Genomic DNA, 23,080 nt, shown 5'->3' with positions numbered 1-23,080 from the left:
CCGGCCCCACAAAAAAAAAAAAAAAAAAAAAAAAAGGGAGCAGCTGAGGACCTGTAGGTCCTTAGCACAAGGACTGGATGGCTAGTAATAGAGACCACAGGAGGGGACACAAGGAAAGAGAAGCAGGTTTGGGGGCAAGTTTAGTGCTGAAATGTTGAGTCTGTGGAGCTATCCAGTTAGCAAAAAAGAAGCCGAGGAGAGAGGTTTGGGCAAAATATATAAATTTGGGAATTCTCAACATATATCAATCTATAGAGAAGTCTCTATATGGAGACTTTTGAGGAAACTTTCCTTTTGCTGTTTTCCTCATCTACCTGTAAGTAAATCAGGCATGGAGATTTTGTCTTTTTTAGCATCTGTGAGTCCCAGGAGTCTCTAGAACAGAAGCTCTCTTGACAGCTTCCTCGGGACACCCTTTCTTCTCATCCCCCACACCTCCACCCCTCTGTAGGGTTTCTGTGCATACCAGCTTGTGACAAGCCTTTTTCTTTTTTTCCTCCCCCTGTTCATTTGAGTTTTGGGAACCTGACCTAAAGTTTTATTTTTCTTCCCTTTATTTCCTCCTCTGGAAAAACAGCAGCATTCTGTGATAGAAGAATGAACATGTAAGTGGACTCTGGAGACAACGTACCACGTTTATTAACAGGTTCTATAATCAGATTACATAGACAAAGTGAAGAAACCACTTTGACAAAAAGGCAATTAGCAGACTGAAAGGAAACAAATGGATAAAATATTAGTAAATACGAAAAGTAATGTAAAAAAACAATTTTTGTTATTCTGGTCTTTATTATTTTTCAAAAACTAAGTTTCAAATAAACTAGTTTTAGTCCAATAAACTCAAAAGTACAGCTTTTTACGAGCAAAAGGTGGCGGGTTTGCATATTAGCTCTAGTAAATGTGACCCTTAAAGTAATTTTGAGCTGGGTAAAATAATGGCAACCTCTTAAATCTGTACAATGTTTTAAAGTTTTCAGTGGGCTGTGGCATATACTATTTCAACCTGCTTTGAGGTAGGGTAGACATTATTGTTTTACAGATATCAAAACTAAGGATCAGAGAAGTGAAGCTAATTCTTCAAGATCACACAGGTGGTTTGCAGCAAAATCTAGACAAATTCATGCATGCTACTTGAAAATCTACTAGTTTTTCTACTACATTGTACTGTGTGTTTCTCTACTTTAGTAATTCTCACTAAAAACAAAGAAAAAATTCCCTACTACATCCAGAAATAATTCTAAGTTCTGTTTATAACCCCTTTTGAAACAACACTTGATTATGACTAAATTCTAATTTAATTAAAGTTATATCCCCAGAACTGCTGCAAGGGGATTAAACTTGTATCACATCACCTTTGCAGGAATAAGCAAAGTTGATAGTAAACACAGGCATGCATAACATATACACAAATATGCATCACGCTATATACACGTGTATACATACATATACGTATCAGCAGGCAGACAGTGCTAAAAGGGCAACCTAACACGGTTTATTAGAAATTGTTTTTAGTGAAACAGTTTGTAAAAATTTCTAATTTAAATGTGTTCTTCATAGCTTTACCTATATTTCAACCCTATGATACAAACATAGTTCAGTTCAAAGTTCTTATCCTTTAAGGAGAAATAAAGGAAAAAGGAAATTATTAGCTTTATATTTTTTGAATCATTAACAAATTACCTTGCTGACAATTTGAAAGAATGACAAATTTATTTACAACTCTATTCTTTTAAATCTACTACTGTTTACTATTAGTAGAGTAATATCAAAATCTCTGTCCAAGATTTAAAAGGCACTAGCATCAGGTATATTCTGTGAAAGCGGGAATAAAGAATCACCATTCCTCTAACTGTCTGATCTCCTCTGAGCTGGGCTTTGAAAGCCGGAACATGTGCAAAGGCAGGCTGTGAACCGGCAGGGAATGGCCTGGGGACCACCGAGTACAGCAGGGTAGTAGCCACAGCCAAGCCTGCATGGGAGGACCATGTATGCAGGAGTGGGGACTTAGCTTATAGAAAATTGAGTCTTCTTTAGAAGATGTTTAACCAGGTAGTCATGAATCAGATCTGAGTTTCAAATAAGGAATCCAGACAATAAGTAGACTGACTAGCCTAGAAGAGACTGGACTAGAACCTACGGCAGCTGCTCAGAACGTCTGTTTTGCTCATTTCTGATATCCAGTTAGCACTATGCTTAGCACAGTTATGAATTATATGCATATGCAATTTTTGAATATCTGATTACGCTATATTCACATGTGTGATAATGCAGTAGTCTAAGGAGGTCATGAGGTCCCTGCATGACAGTGGTAAGAAAGAAGAGGGGAAAGGAAGTGAGATGAATCAATAGGACTTAGTGACTGATGTGACAGGAAGGAAGAGGGGAGGGTTGAGTTTTGGGTTCCCAGCCTGGGAAGTGAGATAACAGATAATGATGGTAACTGAAGCAGATGAAGCAAAAAGAGCACTTCTGAGATAAGATAAGCGTGTTTGGTATCGGACATAATGATTTTAAGGATATTGTGGGACATTCAGGAGACGTCCAGAAGCAGCTAGACACATGGTTATGGAAATCAGTAGTGTATTTGGGGCTGAAGATAGATGTAAGACTCATTCTACAAGAGATCAAAAGTGTTGTAACCCTTAATCGGATTATAGCTCAGAGGGAGAGGCAGACACGTAAACAGTTAACTGCAACGTAACGGGAGGTATAAGGAAGACACAAGCAATTCTGCTTTGACAAGACCTTGCATAGAGGTGATATCATAGTGGGTACAACCGATGGAAGAGGAGACAAAAGCGGGCCCGGCGAAAACAACATTTCGCATAGAAGGAAGAGCACTGCCAAAGAACCCAAGTAGTGAAACAAGAGATTACAAAGAAGAGTGAGTTCAGTTTGGCTGAAACACTAGGTGATTTGGATGAGTGGTGAGAAGATGAAGCAGGAGGGGAAGACTGGGGTCAGACTGTGAATGAATGATTGTGCTGGGCTTAGATATGGGTTTTATGTTGTGGGCAATGGGAAGCCAGCTAATCACAGCTGAGATACTTCAATAGGGAAACAGCTTTTTATTGCTTTTGAAGGGACATAAATTTAACAAGAGAGAATGCTCCAATAGAAAGAAACTAGGAGAAAAAAGAAGTGAAAAACTTGCTGCGACGTTGAGAGTGAGATAAAATGACGAGGGCCCTAAACGAAGGCAGTGGCAGAAGGTACAGATTCTGGAAGGTAGAATGGTCAGAATTTGGTTTCTGCTGTGGGTGTCCTCACTAATAAATACAAATTTGTTTTTAAGGGAGCGGGTCGTAACTCATTCCCTTTTGGTCTGTGTGAGGTCTGAAGTGGGAGTGGGCGCGTGGTTAGACCCGCCCCCAAAGAACGCGGGGAGCCCAAGGTCACATTCCTTCCCTGAGGGTAGACTCCCCGTTAGCAGCTCCCGCAGGTGCCCTGAGTCACTGTTGCACCTGCATTTATTTCAGTTCACCCGCTTGCTCTACCTGCTTCCGATTCCCTCACACACAGACAGGGATTGCTCAGAGTCTCAGAGTCAGCTTCCTGGGGAAGCAAGCCCATTACAGGTGCCTCAGGTCGTTTAGGTGATGATGCCCAGGACACACCTATATTTGAGTCTAGAGATCAACAGAGATGATATGGCTCAACAGAATTTTTTGGGACTAACTGGTGTGTGGAGACTGCTGAAACCACAGAAAGAGACAGGACCTCACTGAATGAAAGGCGACTGAAAATTTAATTCCTGGAGAACTCTGATGTTTAAGGAGTGGGTAGAGGAGCCATAAAAAGATAGAAAAAGATTAGTGAGGCGAGAGGACCAGAAGAGTGCACCATCATGAAGGACCGGGGAGTGGGGGCAGTTTTATGAACAAGATGGTCACGATATCAAATATGACAGAGATCAAGTAGAAAGAAAAAGGGAGAGGCCAAACAATGAGGCCATTACAAGCTCACTGGTGAGCTTTGTCAGTGCACATAACGGTGATGGGAGGAGCAGGAAGTGACAGAGAGGAGACGTCAGGCACACACCACTCTCCAAGCTGTGGCAGTGAGAGAGGCTGAGCTAGACAAACTGTGACAGGCAAGGGGCAACTTTTTTCTCCCTGGGATGAAGGAGACCCAAATATGTTCACAGTGGGTGGATAAAGGTCAGTGGAGAGAGAAAATTTTTAAATATATTAGCAAGAAGTGTTTTCATAGAGGAAGGTTCCAGAGAAGACTGGAGGGAATGGGATCAAAAGCACAGAGAAATAAAAGTATAACTCCTTAGGGTTGAAAGAAAAAGCAGGTAAGGAATAAAATACCATGGACCAGTGCTGTTCAATAAGGTAGCACAGCCTACACACGGCTACTGAGCACTGACTGACACGTGGATGGTCTGAACTGCGACATACTGCTAGCCCACTGGATTCCAAATACTCAGCACCAAATAAAAAAAATCCCAAAAAAAAAAAAAAAAAAAAAGATTACAGACTATCTCCATAACTTTTCTATATTGATTCTATTTTGACACTGAAATAGTAAAACTAATTTTGCCTGTTCCCTTTTACTTTTTAAAATGTGGCTACTAGAAAATTTAAAACTATACATGACTTTTGTCACATTCCTAGTGAACGGGTTGCAGGTGTGTATCAAGTGAGGTTACTTACTGTGGGGATGCAGATCTTGCTTAAAGGGTTTCCATCCAGGAGATACGATCCGTTAAATGTCACATATTCATCGTAATACTGAGGTGCTTGAGGGATAACACTACACAACAGTTTGCGTTTTTCTTCGATTTTTTTCCTTATGTGCAAGTATTCAAAATACGGATTTGCTCTCTCTGAACTGTACGGCTGGATCTCGTCTAGTTTCAGAGAGTCCACAATGGCTGCCAGAGACTGCTGAGTTTTCTCTTTTGCTTGCAGTAAAGAGGGACTTGCTTGCACAGGCTGAGGCACACGTGACACTTTCCTTTTCCGTGGGTGGTGAATCTGAGGATCATCCTCCTCAGTTAATCTTATTCTTCCTCTAGGAGATGAAGACTCAGTATCTTTGTCTGCTAATAGTGTACAGGTGGCAAGAATCTGTTTGCTTTGATTTGCTATTGTATTTGCTTTGTTTCTAGTCATCCTTTGAGGAATTTGGTTTTCAGTTTTATCATCTTCAGCACTTTCTTCTAATTCTACTTTAACTAAGTGTCCATATCTGTGCATTTCTGGTTGACCTGGTTGCTGTGAATGGTTTTCCAAACTCGATAAAGTACTCTGTTGTGATTCTTCATCTTCTATGGAAAGCAAACACTTTTCACTTTCAGGACAATGTTTTGGATTATCCTGTTCATTCAGGTTTCCTTTTGGCATCCCTGCATTCATTTCACATAAATCAGAATCACACTTATCATTCAAATGAGTCAAAACCAAACTCTCCAGTTTGTTTTCTTTTTCATGTGAAATAAGCTGAATATCAGAAGTGCTACTTTCAGCCTCATGGCCACTGGAAGACTTATACATCAGTTTGCTAAATGCATAATGTGTATTTGGCTGGGAAGAGGCATCACTTCCATTAAAGTCCTTTTCTGATGGTAATACAGGCAAAGTATTAGCTTTCTCAAAATTCGGTGCTGTTTCTTGAACAGTGCTTTCAGAGAACACTGGGACAAAGGCATCTGTCTTCTGAACATCTGTTAGGATAAAAGTATTCTCCATATCTTTTGTAGATTCATTATCAGTATCTAAAACAGAATTGATAATTTGAATTGCATTTTTCTGTTGTAAAATACCTGGCTCTTGATTGGCAACATATGACAAAGATCTATGCTTAGAAATAGATTCAGCATCTGAAAGTGATTGGCTGTGAAAAGAGCAAGGTTGCTGTGAAGGGAGAAAGGATGCTGGATCCTGAGCACAAGTGTTTCCTGGCAATTCAGTCTGGTGCAAGGATACAAAATCAATATTCTGTTCTTTCAATATTTTGTGTTCAGAGTTACAAAATCCCTGAACAGAGGAATCTTGATCAGATGTAGTAGAATTTGGGCAGATGAAGTCACTGGCGCTTAATGACTCCCGTCTATCAACAGGTATTTCCCATGATTTACTTTGGATCACACCAACCTGATTAGACGGCTCTAGATACACAGGACTGTCCATCAAAGTGCCCACTGCAGCAGTGCTCTTGATACCATTTGTATCAGCAGAAGTGTATTTGCTGTTTACAGATCTAGTTGGAGAGGCTGCAAAACTGGAATGTGTGTTAGATGCACTTGAAAGTTCTCTTTCAGGCACATCTGAGGGTACCTCAGGTTTGGGAGAAGGACAAGCATCTCTTGGCACAACTAAGCCATCTTGACTGCTTTCTTCTGATATTGTTTGGAAGTGTTTTGTATGTTCGCAAATGACAGATGGCATGCTACATCTTCGAACTTCTGCAGTTGGTCTCCCCTCATTTATAACTAGTTTAGCATCTTCTACCGAGGACGACCGGAGATGGGCTGTTGGAAGTCTGCTTGTATACGATGCTTTAATCCGCTCTGGTAGTTCAGTCAGGCTATCCGACTCCCTTTCATGAAGGGCAGGAGATTTGGCAATTGACAAAAACGGTGACTGGGAAAAGGACATTTGGGAATCTGAACCCTCTAACATAAAGTCTGAGTCATACTCCACTGGAAGCCTTGGGGTCGTCACTGTAGTATGGCAAGAATCTTCTGAGCTAGCCACCGAAATCATGGATACGGACCTGGAGCTGAGACCTGGCTTTTCACTTTCTGATCTAGGAGATCTGTTTAAGCTATTATCTGAAACAAAGGATGACTTGCCTAAATTCACTGTATTTTTGGTGTCGACAGATTGTGACCTGTTACTTACAGCATCTTTGCAACGTTTCTCCTTGGTATAAGCATCAGTCAACTCTGAACTCTTCGACCTAGTAAGTTCTTTATTTTTGGACTCAGCTGGTACATGCTTTGTTTTTTCTTTATCTTTTACTTTAAGTTCTAAACAATTACGATTTCTCAACCGTTCCTTTTCTTTTTGCTTAATCTTTTCCTTGTGTTTTCTGTGCCACTGCTCTATTTCTAGGTCTTTAAGGCTTAGCATCCGCTCAAAGCTGGTCTGCATTAAGTCATCATTCACTAGCCTCTTTTCTTTGGGTCGAGTATCTTTTGATGCTGGTGATGACTTAGGTTTAGGCTTATCTGCTTCGGGTTTTACTTTGAGTGAACTACTTAGTTGAACTTTATCCTTGTGTTTGTCTCGTTCTTTGTATCTGTCTATATCTTTATCTTTTTTGTCTTTTTCTTTTCCATCAGGAGTTCTCAAAGGCTCATCTTTTGTTTTTTCTTTAAGAGAGAAAGTTTTTTCATGTTGTGCTTTATTGCTATCTGCTATACTTGACCTCCTCTCTTCCTGGAACTGTTTGGAGTTAGTTATATTTACATTATCTCTAGATTTTTCCTTTTTATCTACCTCCCTATCTTTTTCTTTATTTTTGCTTTTTTCTGATTTAGTATACTCAGTATTATCTGATTGTTTTTTTTTTTCCATCAAGTGCTTCTCTTTGCTCTCTGCAGGATGTCTCTCTTTTTCAAGTTTTTCTTTGTCATGTTTCCTATCTATCTTTTCTCTACTTTTCTCTCTGTCATCAGTTTTTTTAATGGTAGTAATGCTTTTTATCTTCTCACCCTCTTTATGGCATTTTTCTGTGTGATGTGAATATAGCTTGTCTTTTTCTTTTATTCTGTCAACACATTCACTAGGATCTAACCTGTCTTTCTCTGACTTATGCTCATGTTTTATCTTCTTCTCTTTTTCAGAATTTTTTCTTTCAGTCTTCTCAACGTCCTTTTCTTTACTCTGAAACCGTTTCTCAGATTTTTCCTTACTTTCTTTCATATGCTTTTCTTGTTTTTCAATTTCTATTTCCTTTTCCACTGAATGTAACCCTACAGACTCTTCACTGGCACTTATACCTAAAGAACTGAATTCTGTTTCTTTATCAGTTGGTACATTCTCTCTCTCATCTTTCAAATCTCTTATTTTTTCCTCCCTAAAAGATTTCTCGCTTTCCTTTTTAATCTTTTCTCGTTCTTCTTTAAAGTTCCTCTCTTTGGAGACATGCTTTTCCTTGGTTGATTTATCATCTTTTATGTTTTTCTCCAACTTTGATTTTTTTTCTAATGTTAGGGACTCATGTTCCATACTTAAAAATAGATCTTCAGTTTCATCACTTTTAAAAAAATTCTCTTTCCAAAATTCTCTATCAAATTCCACACTCCGCTGAAGCTCTTTAGCACCATCCCTATTTTTGTATTTTTCCTTTTCACCTTCAATTTCTTTTTTATGCTTTTCTTTTTCCCTTTCTTTATGTTTTAATTTATGCTTTTTTAATGTTTTACCCTCTTTATCTATTTTTTTCAGCGTGCAATCTGAGTTTTCAAATGTTGGACTGTGATCTTCATCCTTTATTTTGGCATTTGACTTTTCACCAAATTCTAAGTGGAAATCTTTCTGATGTTTGTTTTTTTCCTTATGCTTACAAGATTTTACACTTGAACTTTCTGGCAAGAATTCAGATTCTATATTATCATACCGAACAAGATCAGGCTGTAATGACATTTCAGAACTTCCTGGTGATAAACATGTCTTAGAATGTTCTTGTTTTAGTGGTGTTGACTGCTTTTCACTGAGTCCACAAGAATGTTTGGGAGATTTACCAGTGGAAATATGAAATAAATGTAATGAAGTATCATCTTTTGGGCTAAAAGATTTCCTAAAATTCCCCTCCTCTCTGGTCTTTTCTGAACAATCTAGTGCAGTATTAACTGTCAAGTTTGTTACTCTGGTATTTTCTTTCCCCTCTTTTTCTTGCTTCAGCTCTTGGTTCTCTTTATTTTTGTTCTGGTTCTTTAATTTTCTTTTAACTTTGCCTTTCTGTTTGTGTTCATTTGAAACTCCATATTCCTTTCTGGTCTGTATATCAGAATTTGATGTTTCAGGGACAGAACATGGAGCAGAACACTTTTTGTTCTGAAGAATTTCTTCATCTGAACTTTCAGAACTTGAATACAAAACCCTAGATGGCTTTTGTTTTTTACTTTTAAATGATTTAGGATAGAAAGCTTTCTCCTGTTTTGCAAATAAGCTACTCTTTTCTACTTGAGTCTCGTTCTCTCTTCTCAGCTCTTTCCTAAGAATGCGCCTGCCATCGATCATCTTGTTTACTGCTTCCTCCTCGTCATCTTTGAACTCATACTCATCAAGGGCACATGGAAGAGCTGCTTTACTGGGAACTATTTGTTTACTTTCACAGATGAGAGAGTCTTTCTCTGTCTCAGAGTCAATATTTTCATCAACACTGGAAGGATTTACAGACCGAGCCTCTTCAGAATCTAGAATAAGAAAGGAAAATCTGCTGTCAGTCAAGAGATAACTGTCAGAAAAGTAAGACTGAGAGAAAAATATAGCATATACATCAAATATTTCAAACAATTCAGAGAAAAAAAATCATATTTATATGTAAATAATACAATAGCAATATGTAAGAACTCTGCTACAGTTTTGTGGAAAAGCCTTATAGAGAATCTGCTTCAGGGTGACACCCCGTGACACTTCTAAAAGCACACAATACACTGGATTTACAACACAGATACCAAAAAGATGTATCCAATATTAAAATGTATGTATAATATAATGAAGAGGTTCATAACTCAGGGGACTGGATTCAGGAAAACACTGGCTACTAATATAAAAAAAAATTTTTTTTTGGCTGTGCCATGCGGCATGTGGGATCTTAGTTCCCTGACCAGGGATGGAACCTGCCCGCGTCCCCTGAAGTGGAAGCACGGAGTCTTAATCACTGGACCACCAGGGAAGTCCCCTATAAAATTTTACATATATGTACATTTTCTTTTTTCCTGGAGAGAGAATATTTAAGTAGAATTCTTTGATGCAAAAAAGATTAACAATCACTAACTTAAAGGGTTTATAATTAAGTAAACATCACAGATGGTTTTATATGCTTCAGAATTTTATTAGTAAAAGCATAAGAGCAAATGATTCCCATAAAGGATAGAACTTGAATAAAGGTGAATGGTTTTAACTATACAAGATACATGACTATCTGCTTTACTATCCGTTAAAAAAAAAAAAAGAATATATCCCCCAATTACACAGTCAAGATTATAACAGATAAATTGAATAGATACATAATTAGAAAAAAACTATTTTATTCTTTAGTTTTTTTATTTATAGTTTATTTTCTTCCTAGTTGGGCATCTTTTCTTAGCTGAAATGTACATTGCATACATGGGGCCTCCAACTGAAAAGAAAACCCAGAGCTCTAATTAAAAGAAAACTGAGGCCTCTGACCAATAGAGGAAAAAACCAAACTCATAAAAAGTAACTAAACACTTTTTTGGCTAAGTATTTAATAATATTAAAGTTATAAATTTATTTTAATACATCAAGCTTCCTCTAAAGTGATCTAGCTCCCAAATATTCTCTTTACATGGAAATTCAAATTCCAGAAGCATTTTAGAGTGTCTATAAGGTTTTGAGCACTGGATAGGAGCTATGGAGAGATCACAATCTTATTTTTGCAGAAGATGTGGTAATATTCTAAGACAATACTATTATTAAGTACCAGTGAGTGACACGGTTATATTGACATGTGGTATAAAAAGGAACATTTTTGGAATTACAACTGCTTGTAAGCGTAACTCCATTCCCAGTTATCAATACCGCAATACAGAGTATCAAGCCATAGAACTTTTTGCTGCAAAAAAGGAACAGCTGTTTTGGAAGTAGTACTTATTCTGCTCCTTGATTAAATGAATACAAGAATAGGTACTGATATGACAGGTGTTATTTTGTCTTATTGGTGCCTTGTTTACAATTTGTTCTTGAGGACTGTTCTCCCCTTGCTGTTTTTAGGAACTTGACTTTTTAGGGTTTATATGTAAGTATTCTATTTATATTATTTCTCATTAGGTAAGTTTTACTGGAAATTGGGAATGGTTTTTTCCTTTGTATATCCCACAAAACCTTAATTCGACACTTAGAATCAATCTTAAGTAAATATTTATTATGCTCCTCCAGGCACAGAGTGCTAGGTGCTACGGGTGACATGATGAAAAGAACACAGTCCTGCGCTGTAACAGTTACACAACCTGATAGTTGCTAAAATGGCAGTGGTCACTAGGTCCAAAGGGTGCACTTGGGAAAGAGTCAGTATACTGGGAGAAGTGAAGGGAAGCAGGCTTCTCAAAGCAACAGCACTGAACTGAGGCAGGAAGGATGTATAGGAAGCTCAGGTAGGCTTTAACAGCATGAAAACAACTATTATGAAAATAAGGAGCTCAAACCACAGTATGTCCCATTTAATATATGGCTTTTTTTCATTGAACAGTTTTAGATATTTTCTTTTGAAGTTGCATTTTCTTTATTACTGTTTTTAAGGGCTGCATATTACATGGAGTTAATGTGTAATTATTTAAATGGATTCTCCTGAGGGGACATTCAGGTTGTCCTAATTATTTGATATTATACTTAATAATTTAGAAAAAACTTTTGTATAGCTTATCAGTTGAAAATAGCAGTATATAAATTTGTCTGTGTGTGTTTATGTAGGGAAAAAGAAATGAGAGAAATACATCAAAATAGTATCCATATTAAACTCTGGCCAGAGGAATTATGCCTTTTTATTTTTTTTCAAGTTTTGCTGTACTTTCCAAATTCCTAGCCTAACACATGTATTAGTTTTAACATCAGAAAAAATATTTTTAAAAACTACACTAATAGGTATAAAATGGTACCACTATTTGTTCGATTTTTTGATTACAGGTGTGGCTCATTTTTCCATGTGTTTGTATTTCTCCTGTGTTAACATCACTTTATAATTTCTTCATCCTATTTTCTTCTGGTCTTCTTCGCCTATGCATATTAATATATTACTTAAATTATACTACACACATACTCCTGTGTATGTTTCAATCACTATATCATAGTGCTTACCATTCTGAATATACATATTAAAGGTCAAATGCACATTCTCTGAGTTACACACATACGTGTACCTGAGAGATGTAAGGTTGTCATCTGTGCTCCTGATTCATCAACTGAAGGTAACTAAGCAATGCTCTCCAACACAGATATGTTTTTTTCCCCATAGTTCTTTTAAAGAGACTCCTACTTTTTTAAAAGGGAAAAATATAAGTTCTAAAGTGAATAAGTTAGCCTCATGGTACATGATATGTCCGTGATGAAGAGTGTGGAATTACCCCAGGGAAGGATAGCAGCCTGGCTCTGGTCACTGAGTTGCACCTGCCCAACAGGCTCGCTCCTCTCTGCACATGATTCTCAGCACCAGCAGCAACGACCCTGCATGGTTCTCATGAAGCTGGCTTAGTCTGTGACCCCAGCAAAGATACTACAATTCTGTGATGCCATTTCACTGTCAGACCAGGCTGAAACCCTTTTCTTCCCTAAGCAGTCCAAACCTTTTTGATGTACTTTACCCAGGACTATAGATCAAGCTGGTCTTGGAATTCTAGTGCAGTAGTAGCTTAAAAAAAAAAAGTTTGCTCTGCCTCCCTTAGGAGATGATTGCTTAGAGTAAGAAATTCACCTAGAATCCAAATCCTCAAATCCTTGTTCTCAAAATGGCCATGGTTATCATTATACTGCATTATTTTCTAATCTGTTGCAATCTTTTTAGTCTTTACTATCTATTTAGTCACTAAATTTGAACTCGTATTTAAAACATTTTACCAAATTATTTCTGATAAAAAGCTCCTTTAAAAAATGTTTATGTTTAGCATCTCAACAATTTTATTTGGGAAACTAGGAAGAAAAGAGAAATAAGCAATCATTAAAACATTAAATTTTTCATTAAAACATTTTTCTTCTCCATGCGAAAATGCTAAATGAAACTTAATTGTTAAAAAACAAACACATTTGAAAGTTGCTCTGTACCTCTCAAGGCACTCTAAGATATTTGCAACTAACACTAGTGACATTTAAAGAATAGCTAAATGTTACTTGAGATCACAATTATCCTTAGGCTTGACTTTTCCCCTACTGAGGCTACCATAAATTTCCATCTTATCTTGTATGGAATCCAAAAGGAACAGATGTGACCAATGCAGGAAGATGACAGTATATAAAGTAAATCGCTTCTCCTTCAAAATCTCTCCAAAATAACCAGCATGCATTTGACGAAGCAATTATATTTCACATGCCTGACTAATAAGAAAATCAACAGATTCTGGGCTTTTAAAATAGTCTGATTATATTAATGATTACACATCTTCAGGAAACATAACTATATTCTACTAATGTCACATATACTTCGGGAGTGGGTGATGACAAAACAAAACTAAATACACCATGACCCTAAACTTAAAGAACTTATAGGCAAGTCCAAGTCTCTACTTTTCCTCTGAGATTCAACTGCCTAACCTGGAACTTCTTGGACTCCTTTCAACCACCCTAATTCAAGACTGAAAACATTCAACTCATTACTTTCTCTCCCACAACTGCTTCCTCTTGCTGCTAAAAGCCAATGTTTTCCCACCTCTGGCATGACAACAACCCACTTATGCAAAATAAAAACCTCAGAGTCTTTTGCAACTCTCTCAATTCCTCAGCTTCCAAATTCAACCATTCAAGTGTCACTCTCTGGACTATCTCTTACATCCATCTTCTCTCAATCCCCATGGCCACTGTCCCAGCTCAGGTCCTCACCAGTGCTTGCCTAGATCAGTTATCACCTGAAACCACAATGTGGCCAGCATTACAGATCATATCATGTTTCTTCCCATCTGAGGGTTCCTGCCTCTAGGATAAAAGACTTCCCCAAATCTGAAGCACTATCTCTTCTACTACTACCATCAACTATTAATACCATCAATTATCATCCCCATTTAAGAGACATGTAAACAGAGTAAGAGCTAATAAGTAGCTTGTCCAAGGTCACCTCACCATGAAGGGATATACCCTGGGGTGTCTTCATCCACCTTCAGAGCATGTTCTACACATAATCTCCCATCTTTCATTCCTTCTTGCTATACACATTTGCCATACCAGTGTATTACTTCCTATTCCCCAAACTTCTATGCACGTTTATGTAGATTCTCATCAATTACTTTTTTAAAAAAACTGAAGTATAGTTGATTTACAATATTGTGTTAGTTTCAGGTAACTCAGTTTTATATATATATGTGTATATTTTTTTCCATCTTTTCCATTATAGGTAATTATAAGATACTGAATATAGTTCTGTGTGTAAATCCTTGTTGTTTATCTATTTTGAATATAGTAGTGTGTATCTGTTAATCTCAACCTCTAATCTACCCCACCCCCACTTTCCCCTTTGGTAACCATAAATTTGTGTTCTCTGTCTGTGAGTCTGTTTCTGTGTTGTAAATAAGCTCATTTGTATCATTTATTTTAGATTCCAAAGATTAAATATATTTGCCTTTACTCAGTTACTCTTTATTATTTTCCAACTACTTCACTAGAAGATATTTTAGATTATCGGTCAAGGAGAGGTGCAGTTCAAGAATTTATATTTTAGGAAGGGCATAGGGGTAGGAATCTGTTGTGGGGAGAAGGTTGGGTAGGAGACTTGTCTTGAGGCTACGTATTTACTTATGTTTATTTGGATTGATCTGGAAGGAGGTAAAGTTAACTTCTCACTTACCCCTGGGAACATCACTGGTTTGAAACCATTCCAAAAGATGTGTATATTTTATTGCTGCTGTTCTGATCACTGGGATTTGGGAGGTCAAAGATCGTTTCCCAGGAAAGTCAAGGGGCAAAGAGAAGGCTATCTGTTCTACAATATCCCCTATGCATTCCACCTATTCTAGATGAATACGTGCTTAAATACATGCACGCGCACGCACACACACACTTCAGCTTCTTGTAAACTTATAAAAGTATACTACTTTATTAATAAGCACCTGTGTAAATTATAACACCTGGAGAATGAAAAACTTAGGTATTATCTATTTGTGGGACGGAGGATGGTAGGGATGGTAGTGCATTTACTGAGAATAAAAAGGCATGTTTATGGAATTTGGGAGTTCTTTGTGGGAAGGTAACCTCCAGTGAGGTAACTCTACTGTTCTGTTTTTCACTTACCCAACAGATACTTCAAATACAAGTCTGTGACTTATACTTAGGGACTTTTGTAATACCTAGCATGTGCAGATACTTAATAAATGTAGAATGAGTATACAACCAGAGGATTTCAGAACTGGATTAAGACGTCAAGAAATCAAGTTGGGGTGCTTATACTGGACAGACGGGAGGACTGTAGAAAGGAACAGAAACATGTAACACAAGTAGAAACTAACACACCACTGTAAAGCAATTATGCTCCACTGAAGACGTTAAAAAAAAAAACCATGTAACACAAATTTATCCACTTTACAATTTTGTTTAACGTCCAAGTGCCACTGACTACTACTACTGTCTGACTCATTCATTGCTGACGTCTTCTTAAAGTCTGTACTTTGAAGAGGTGGCAACCACTTCACCCACACGGTATCAGTTCCCACAGCACTGGTCACGTGGAGATTAGGTCTGTCACTTGAACGGCTTTCAGCCACCCTTAGATTCTGTATAGCCTGCACTTTCACACCTTATGCACTAACACTTCCAATATTCTTCCTATACTGAGCTCATGCTTTTATACATCAGCTGCTGAACCTTTTTGAGTCAGCCAGAAATTTACTTTTAAACAATGGCACCATCTTTATATAGTGTGGTGTCTGTACAATTATTTGAGTACACATGTATTTTGTATTTTATGAAAATGGAAAAATTAGCCCCCTTCAGAAGCTGAAATAAAGACTGTTCAATTGTGAAGAAAAGGAAAATTAGAGAACCCATATAAATACTAGATATATATTAGAGTGTGTCACATTTTGAAAAGCAGTGATGAAAAATAAGGTTTAAAATTACGGGCAATATCAGCATGTAAAATATTTAGATAACTTATACAGAGTTTATGCCAATACTAAGTACTAGAAATTAGTTTCAAAAGGAGCCTAATGTTCACCTCTGTCTTGACAAAAATTAATAAAATTGATCAGAACCATTAAAATAATCTCCTGCTCAACCTGTGGCTAAATCCCTTTGTAATCACCACAAGCAACTCTTCCTTTCCAGTATTAAAGTCAGTTTACCACTAAACTCATTGTAGGTTAACAAAGAAAATGTGAAATTGCGATAAGAAAAATACATGGAAAATAGTTTTCCTTAACTAAAATCATGGAGATGCAATGAGCAAAATCCAGACTTTGGGAAAAAATGCCAGGCACATGATTTTTTCAACAACAGAAGAATACAAGAACATAACAATGGAAGGGAATATTTACAGATTAAAAGATACTCAAACGTCTCACCCAACTGCAACATATGGACTTCATTTGGATTCAGACTTTGAAAAAGTTGAAAAAAACTTATGATTTTATGAGGCAATGAGAACTTGGAACAATAACCAAATATTTACTAGTAATCCAGTTTAGTTAGCTTAGGTATGATAATGATATTATGTTTTTTTTTAACTCCTATCTTTTAAGAGGTACCTACTAAAATATTTTCTAATAAAATGACTTCAAAGATGGGATAGCGAAGAATGGATAGAACAAAACAAGACTGGCCATAAGGTGGTAATGATTAAAAGTGGGTAATAAGTATACATGGGTTCGTAATACTACTCCTCTTTCTGCTCTGTGCTTACACTATAGAGATTAAATATTAAAAATTTCTATATTGGGCTTCCCTGGTGGCGCAGTGGTTGAGAGTCTGCCTGCCGACGCCAGGGGACACGGGTTTGTGCCCTGGTCCGGGAAGATCCCATGTGCCGCGGAGCAGCTAGGCCCATGAGCCATGGCCACTGAGCCTGCGCTCCGCAACACGAGAGGCCACAACAGTGAGAGGCCCGCGTACCGCAAAAAAAAAAAAAAAAAAATTCTATATTGAAACTAAAAACATTAATTTGCATACAATTATCTATTTTAAAATGTTTTCAACAATGAATATATCATGCAATGTACAGAATTAACCCCCCCACCATAACATATATACTACACTTAGGGAGTTTTAAAATAAATAATTTTCTGAGTATAGAATCAGGTAATATGTAAGCACATTTTCAGGAATACATATGAAAAGATACTCTTTCATTAAAGACAGTAAATTAAAAAAAAAAGACAAAAAAAAACCAGACAGTAAATTAGGTAACTGTAGGCTCTATGGCAAAAAACAAAAAAATCATACCAGCAAGGTGACTACAGTTAACAATACTGTATTGTATACCTGAAAGTTGCTAAGGGTAGATTTTAAACGTTCTTACAACACACACACACACACACACACACACACAAAATTGTAATCAGGTTAGGTGATGGATGTGTCAACTAACCTTACTGTGGTAATCACTTTGCAATATATACATATATCAAATAATTACACCTACACCTTAAACTTATACAATGTTATATGTCAATTATCTCAATAAAGCTAGAAAAAAAAATAAAGGAAAAAAAGCCATCTTGACTACTTTAAATGATTATATAAACCAGTGAACTTGATTAGAGTTTTCATCTTTACAATGGTAAATAAAAATGACATTTTAAAGATTATAAGACTGCAATAATATATAAAGGATGGTCCTGAATGTTTCATTTTAAATAACTGGACATGACTAATATGATAACTTTATTTCAGGTTTTCACTGTTTTTAAAGGGAACATTTATCAAGTGCTTACTCTGTGCCAGTCAATAGTCTATGTGTCTTTGTATATTAACTCATTTAACCTTTATTTACCACACCACCATAAGTACTGTATGTACTCAGGAACTGTATGTACTATAATTCCTATTTTACAGATGTGGAACGTAAGCATGTACAGGTTAACTAACTTGCCCACAACTTGAGATCCAGGGCTGAAACCTAGATAATAGTAATAGGAGCACTAAAATAAGAGCTCTTATGATTAAATTAATACAGCACTCCAAACAGTGGGGAAAAAATGATGGTTTTGGCTTGATTTCCATTGCCAAAAAGTCTACAACGTTGAAAGCCTTTTTTGTTTTTTTTGGTGTAATGTACTCAATCAGAATTATGAATTCTTTTAACAGGAATAGTACTTAAAAAATTGGAATTGTGTTTATATATATCATCTTTATTCAGAGATGCGCTAATGCATAAAAAAGTCCTAACATAAACTTCTTTAGTGATCTTCATTTATTAACAGTTTTTGTTTCATTTTCAAATAGTATTTATTATTCTTTTATTACAAAAGTAAAAAACAGTTAATGTTAGAAAACCAGGAGAATATAGAGATGGGTAAAGAAAAGCCAACCATAATATAGCCCCATCACTCAAGAGAATCATCCTTCATAACTTAAAGTATTACATTTGATTTTATTTGAATTTAACTAACTTAGAAATAATAAAGTGAACAGAATTTCTGAACCTCAAGTCTGTCCTCTTGGCTCTTCTAAATTCCCTGACCAAGGCGGTTTACTATTGTCATTTCAGAAAGCACGCTTATACTCCATGAGCACCTCCAACTAAGACCACATTTTAGCTTGCTTTCTGTCAATATTTAGCCTGTGACTTATATATAGTTTATTTTCCCTTGAGGTTTTGCCTTCTGTCTTGTTCATCTTCATATTATCAATACCATGACACAGTGAATTCTCAGAATCTAATTCACACACTATGTATATTGTAATCTACTCTTTTCTTTTTTTTTTTTTCTTTTTTTTTTTTTTTGTGGTATACGGGCCTCTCACTGTGTGGCCTCTCCCGCTGCGGAGCACAGGCTCCGGACGCGCAGGCTCAGCGGCCATGGCTCACGGGCCCAGCCGCTCTGCGGCATGTGGGATCTTCCCGGCCCGGGGCACGAACCCGTGTCCCCTGCATCGGCAGGCGGACTCCCAACCACTGCGCCACCAGGGAAGCCCTACTCTTTTCTTGATAACATTTTTCACAAAGCTCTCTGACATTTTGTCCTAAAATATGCCAGTTGCTCATTGCTGTCACTTGCAAATTTTTCATCAAAATCCGTAGTTAGTCTTCATATTTTCCTCTTAGACTTGTATTTTGTGTCACTGAAAAGTAATATATTTGAATAACTTTTTCAGAAAGAGAATAGAAGGTATGTCTAATGATGTTTTTCTTTAGCCCTTGCACTTGAGTGACAGGTTAAGAATGGAATTCTAGGTTCAAAATAATTTTCACAGAACGTTGTGACTGTAGCTACACAGTCTTCTCACAACATCTTTAAGAACAAGAAATCGGATTCCCTCTCCTTCTGTAGGTAACATGTTTACCTCTGAGTCTGGGTGTTTATAAGATTTTAAATAATCTTTATCCTTGAAGTCATGATGTATCTAGATGTGGATACATCTAGATACATGTAAATGTATCCTTTCCTTGCTTTTTGTTTTGCTTTTGTTTTTAAGTAAAATTACCCTCTTTCTTCAGTTAAGGGACATCTTCTTCCATTAAAAAATAACTTTCTCCCAACATTTGCACTTTTTTGTAAAATGAATACTGCGTATCCTGGGTATGTTTGTACCATTTTTCTCATATTTCCAATGTATTTTTTTAATGTTTTATATGTTGTCCTTCTCATAGATCTCAAATTAGATCTGCAGCGATGTCCAGTCTATTCTTTAGCCCTATATGGAATATTTACTTTCAGTAATGATAAACATTTTGAATTTCAAGGACTTCCCTTGTCGACTTTTCCAGGGTGGCCTTTTGTTATGGTTAGTGGATCGACTGCCCCCCACCCCCAGTGTCTCCACGCATACTGAGAAGAACTTACCCTTCTGCTTCCTATGTAATTTACATTCTCCAATCAGCTGTTGTGCTTGTTCATTTTGGCCCTTCTTGTTTTCATTCAGTTGATTTTCCTCAAATCTCTGGATTTCTTTTCATACTGATAAAGGGGAAAACTTGTTTCTTCAGCAGTTTTGTGGAGGACCTCTACAGCAGGTGTACCCCTGCAGGAGTGGTCCATGGTCCTCTCTAACTGCAGTCTTCTCTGAGTTTCATAGTCTCCGGGGCTCCACTGACAGGGGTAGTTCACAACTGAGGCAGGCTTCTCTTATGCCTATTTGGGTTGTTCCTCTGCTTTGCAATAGTCCACTAACCACAACTAATATATTTAAGAATTGATTATATAACTTATTTATGTTACCTAGCTAAGGAAGTAACATTAGAAAAAAACACCTGCATTTTAGGAAACAAATCTTTACAGCTTTTATATCCTTAAATTGACTGAGAAATGCAGCTTAAGAGACAGGAAAATAAAATATTGGGTAACTGTATACAGTTTCTTCTAAATTTCCATTTCTAAACCTCAATTTTCCTAAGTAAAGGTTAGACATTTTAATTCTACTATACAGGAGAAAAGTAGTCATACATTTATTTGGAAGTAAGTATGCCATATGAGAACATATTTTCCCTGTATTTCTAAAGTAACAGATATAGATAAGAGAGTTATAGCTAAGAACTTAGGGGTGAGCTGGAGAGGGAAGAGAATATAATCAATAATTGAAAATACTATGTCTAAAAGCAAAATTTACATAAAAAGTAAAATCAAGTATCACACCATTCTTTACACTCCCTCTATTAGTTATGCATGGCCTTTCTACCAACATGTCAGTAACACAGAAACAAATTCTATAAAGTATAAGTTAACCAAGATTTTCCCCCTCTGAAAAATATGATTGGTATCACTACAAAAATTTTGATGTCACTATAGGAAACTGACAAAAATCACCCAGTCTCGGCTATTCCATCTATATATATATAGATAGAGAGAGAGAGAGAGAGAGAGATAAATAGATATTTATCTCTCTCTCTCTCTCTCTCTCTATCTATCTATATATATATATATATATACACACACACATACATACATATATATATATTACATGGAGGTCCTTCAAACCATGACTAGATAAAACAGGATGATATAACTAAGGCTAAACTCATTTAACTGTATGCATATATATTTTGAAGTCAAAGGTCTTTTTTTAAGGGTTCTGCCCAAATGTACCCTTCATAGAGCTTTAAGTCTTAAATATTCAGCAATATCTCAAGGACCATAATTATGTGACAGACTCACTTTAAGTTGCTAGGCACTGGTACAAATTCAGTTTTTAAGGAAAACCATCAAGCTAAAATATTTTTAACAAAAAATCTATTAGTTTTGGTATTTGCAATAAGCAATTTTACATATTTTGGGCAAACACACTAAAAATTTCTTGACTACTATATTTACATAAAATTCAAAGAGAGATATTTAGAAGACTAATAATTTTGTGTAACGTAAAAATTTAAAGACATATTCATTTGCATCCAAAGAGCATCCCAGCTGCAGTCACAATTTCCCATTTATTTTTCTGATACATGAACAAGGAAAAAATATAGAACTATGTAATTTTTATAGACACTACTAAAGAGTAAATGCTTATAGTATGGTAATTTAGGTATTCACAATTTATTTCCCTTTTTCTCTACTTAACAAAATTTGACATATAAAATTTTCTTAAAAAAAGCACTCAACTTTGAATTTAAAATTCTTAAGCTTTAGAATTAGGTTGATATAATGAATCTACATAAAACACATGATAAAATCTGTATTGATTTTAAAGTACTGATTTTCAAATAAGAGAACTGTAGGGGTTTTGGTTGTTTAAGTTTCAGGTAGAAGTAGCTGGTGATATTTAGAAAAAAGTTTGAAAAAGTAAAATCAGAACTCTGTGTATAAAGTGCACCATATATGTCACAAAGCAGAGGAGAAAAAGCAGAGTATGCAAAACACAGTGATAGAATTTCTTTTTTTTTCTTTTTTTTAAACTTATTTATTTGGTTGTACCAGGTCTTAGTTGCAGCTCGCAGGCTCCTTAGTTGTGGCATGTGAACTCTTAGTTGTGGCATGAATGTGGGATCTAGTTCCCTGACCAGGGATCGAACCTGGGCCCCCTGCATTGGGAGTGTGGAGTCTTAACCACTGCGCCACCAGGGAAGTCCCAGAATTTCTTTTAATTGATCATTAAATTAAAGAATATCTCATTGCTTATCATGCTATATGCTCAGCCCTCTGCACATCATGGATATTTAAGTGCCTTTTCATTTCTTGTAAGCAACAATATTACAGTGACACACATGTGAAAAATAAAGGGTGCTGACACCAAATATGGTGCTTACGCTATGTAATTTCTACCTGTAGTGTTTATGCTTCCAAGGTTAAAAAGTTTGCTTTAAAACTTCCAAAGGTGATGCTTCTTCCTACTTATATTTAAACTGTTAACATCACATAATCCATTTAATAAAAATTTCTGGTATATTTTGACTTAAATAATTGTTTTTCGTACCTCTTGATTTATTAACTGTTATAATTCCATATGTGCATGTATCAACAGTCATATTTTCATAGCTCCTGAAATATAAAACTGAGGATATGAGTTTACCAAATATGACAATATATTTAGAATAGTTACAATCTACTGTTTTAACATAAGAAAATAAGACTTCAAAATACTGGTCATTTTGTGTATTTTATGACACAGAAATGCACTCAGTAAACACTAGAGGGTAACAACATATCACGGTCTTTTAAAAAGTTTCCTAATCTGTCTTATGGTAGACTCTAAATGTAGCTTGTCTATTTATTATGATGGAGCATTTCCTTGCTTAAGCTGAAGCATACAAGTGAGGAAAGTGTATAGCAGCTGCTTAATAAACATGGCCAGATTATTGGCAGTCAAAGTAAGATAAGAAAAGGATGAATAATTATTTTAACAATGCCTGGCATTTTCAACTTTGCCCACTGGGCACTGTGTTTAAGTAATAAAACCAGGGTCTGCAAACTTGCAGCAGAATCTCTACTTTGGCAATTAAGGAGTGTCAGAAAGTATTGGGGGAGGCACTGTGTGACACCTCTGTTACCATAATTATGGTGTATAAGCATGGTCTGGCTCTCTGAATATGACTGAGTTTTCAGCAGGGTAGCAAGAAGCAATTATTTGTAGCAAACACTATTATTAGATAGAAT

General features: G+C 36.4%; 1 protein-coding gene across 4 annotated transcripts in view; it reads right to left on the bottom strand.

Annotated features, from left to right (window-relative positions):
- ANKRD12 (ankyrin repeat domain 12) overlaps positions 1-23,080 on the bottom strand; it is an 85,658-nt gene that overhangs the window by 13,659 nt on the left and 48,919 nt on the right. For 3 of the 4 annotated variants that reach the window (XR_003005778.1, XM_024763941.1, XM_024763943.1), the window contains one exon: positions 4,662-9,376. Coding sequence is in view for 3 of the 4 variants with exons in the window: in XM_024763941.1 (XP_024619709.1) it covers positions 4,662-9,376 (4,715 nt within the window). In the remaining variant the exon portion in view is untranslated. Of the gene's footprint in view, positions 1-4,661; positions 9,377-19,840; positions 19,943-23,080 lie in introns of those variants that run through there. The other variant, XM_024763944.1, reaches the window with a different exon arrangement.

The sequence above is a fragment of the Neophocaena asiaeorientalis genome, unplaced genomic scaffold (genome assembly GCF_003031525.2).
Source record: "Neophocaena asiaeorientalis asiaeorientalis breed wild unplaced genomic scaffold, Neophocaena_asiaeorientalis_V1.1 scaffold110, whole genome shotgun sequence".
In the NCBI taxonomy this organism is placed as follows: Eukaryota; Metazoa; Chordata; class Mammalia; order Artiodactyla; family Phocoenidae; genus Neophocaena; species Neophocaena asiaeorientalis.
Note: the sequence above shows the minus strand (reverse complement) of the source record. Positions and strands in the feature narration are given on the sequence as shown.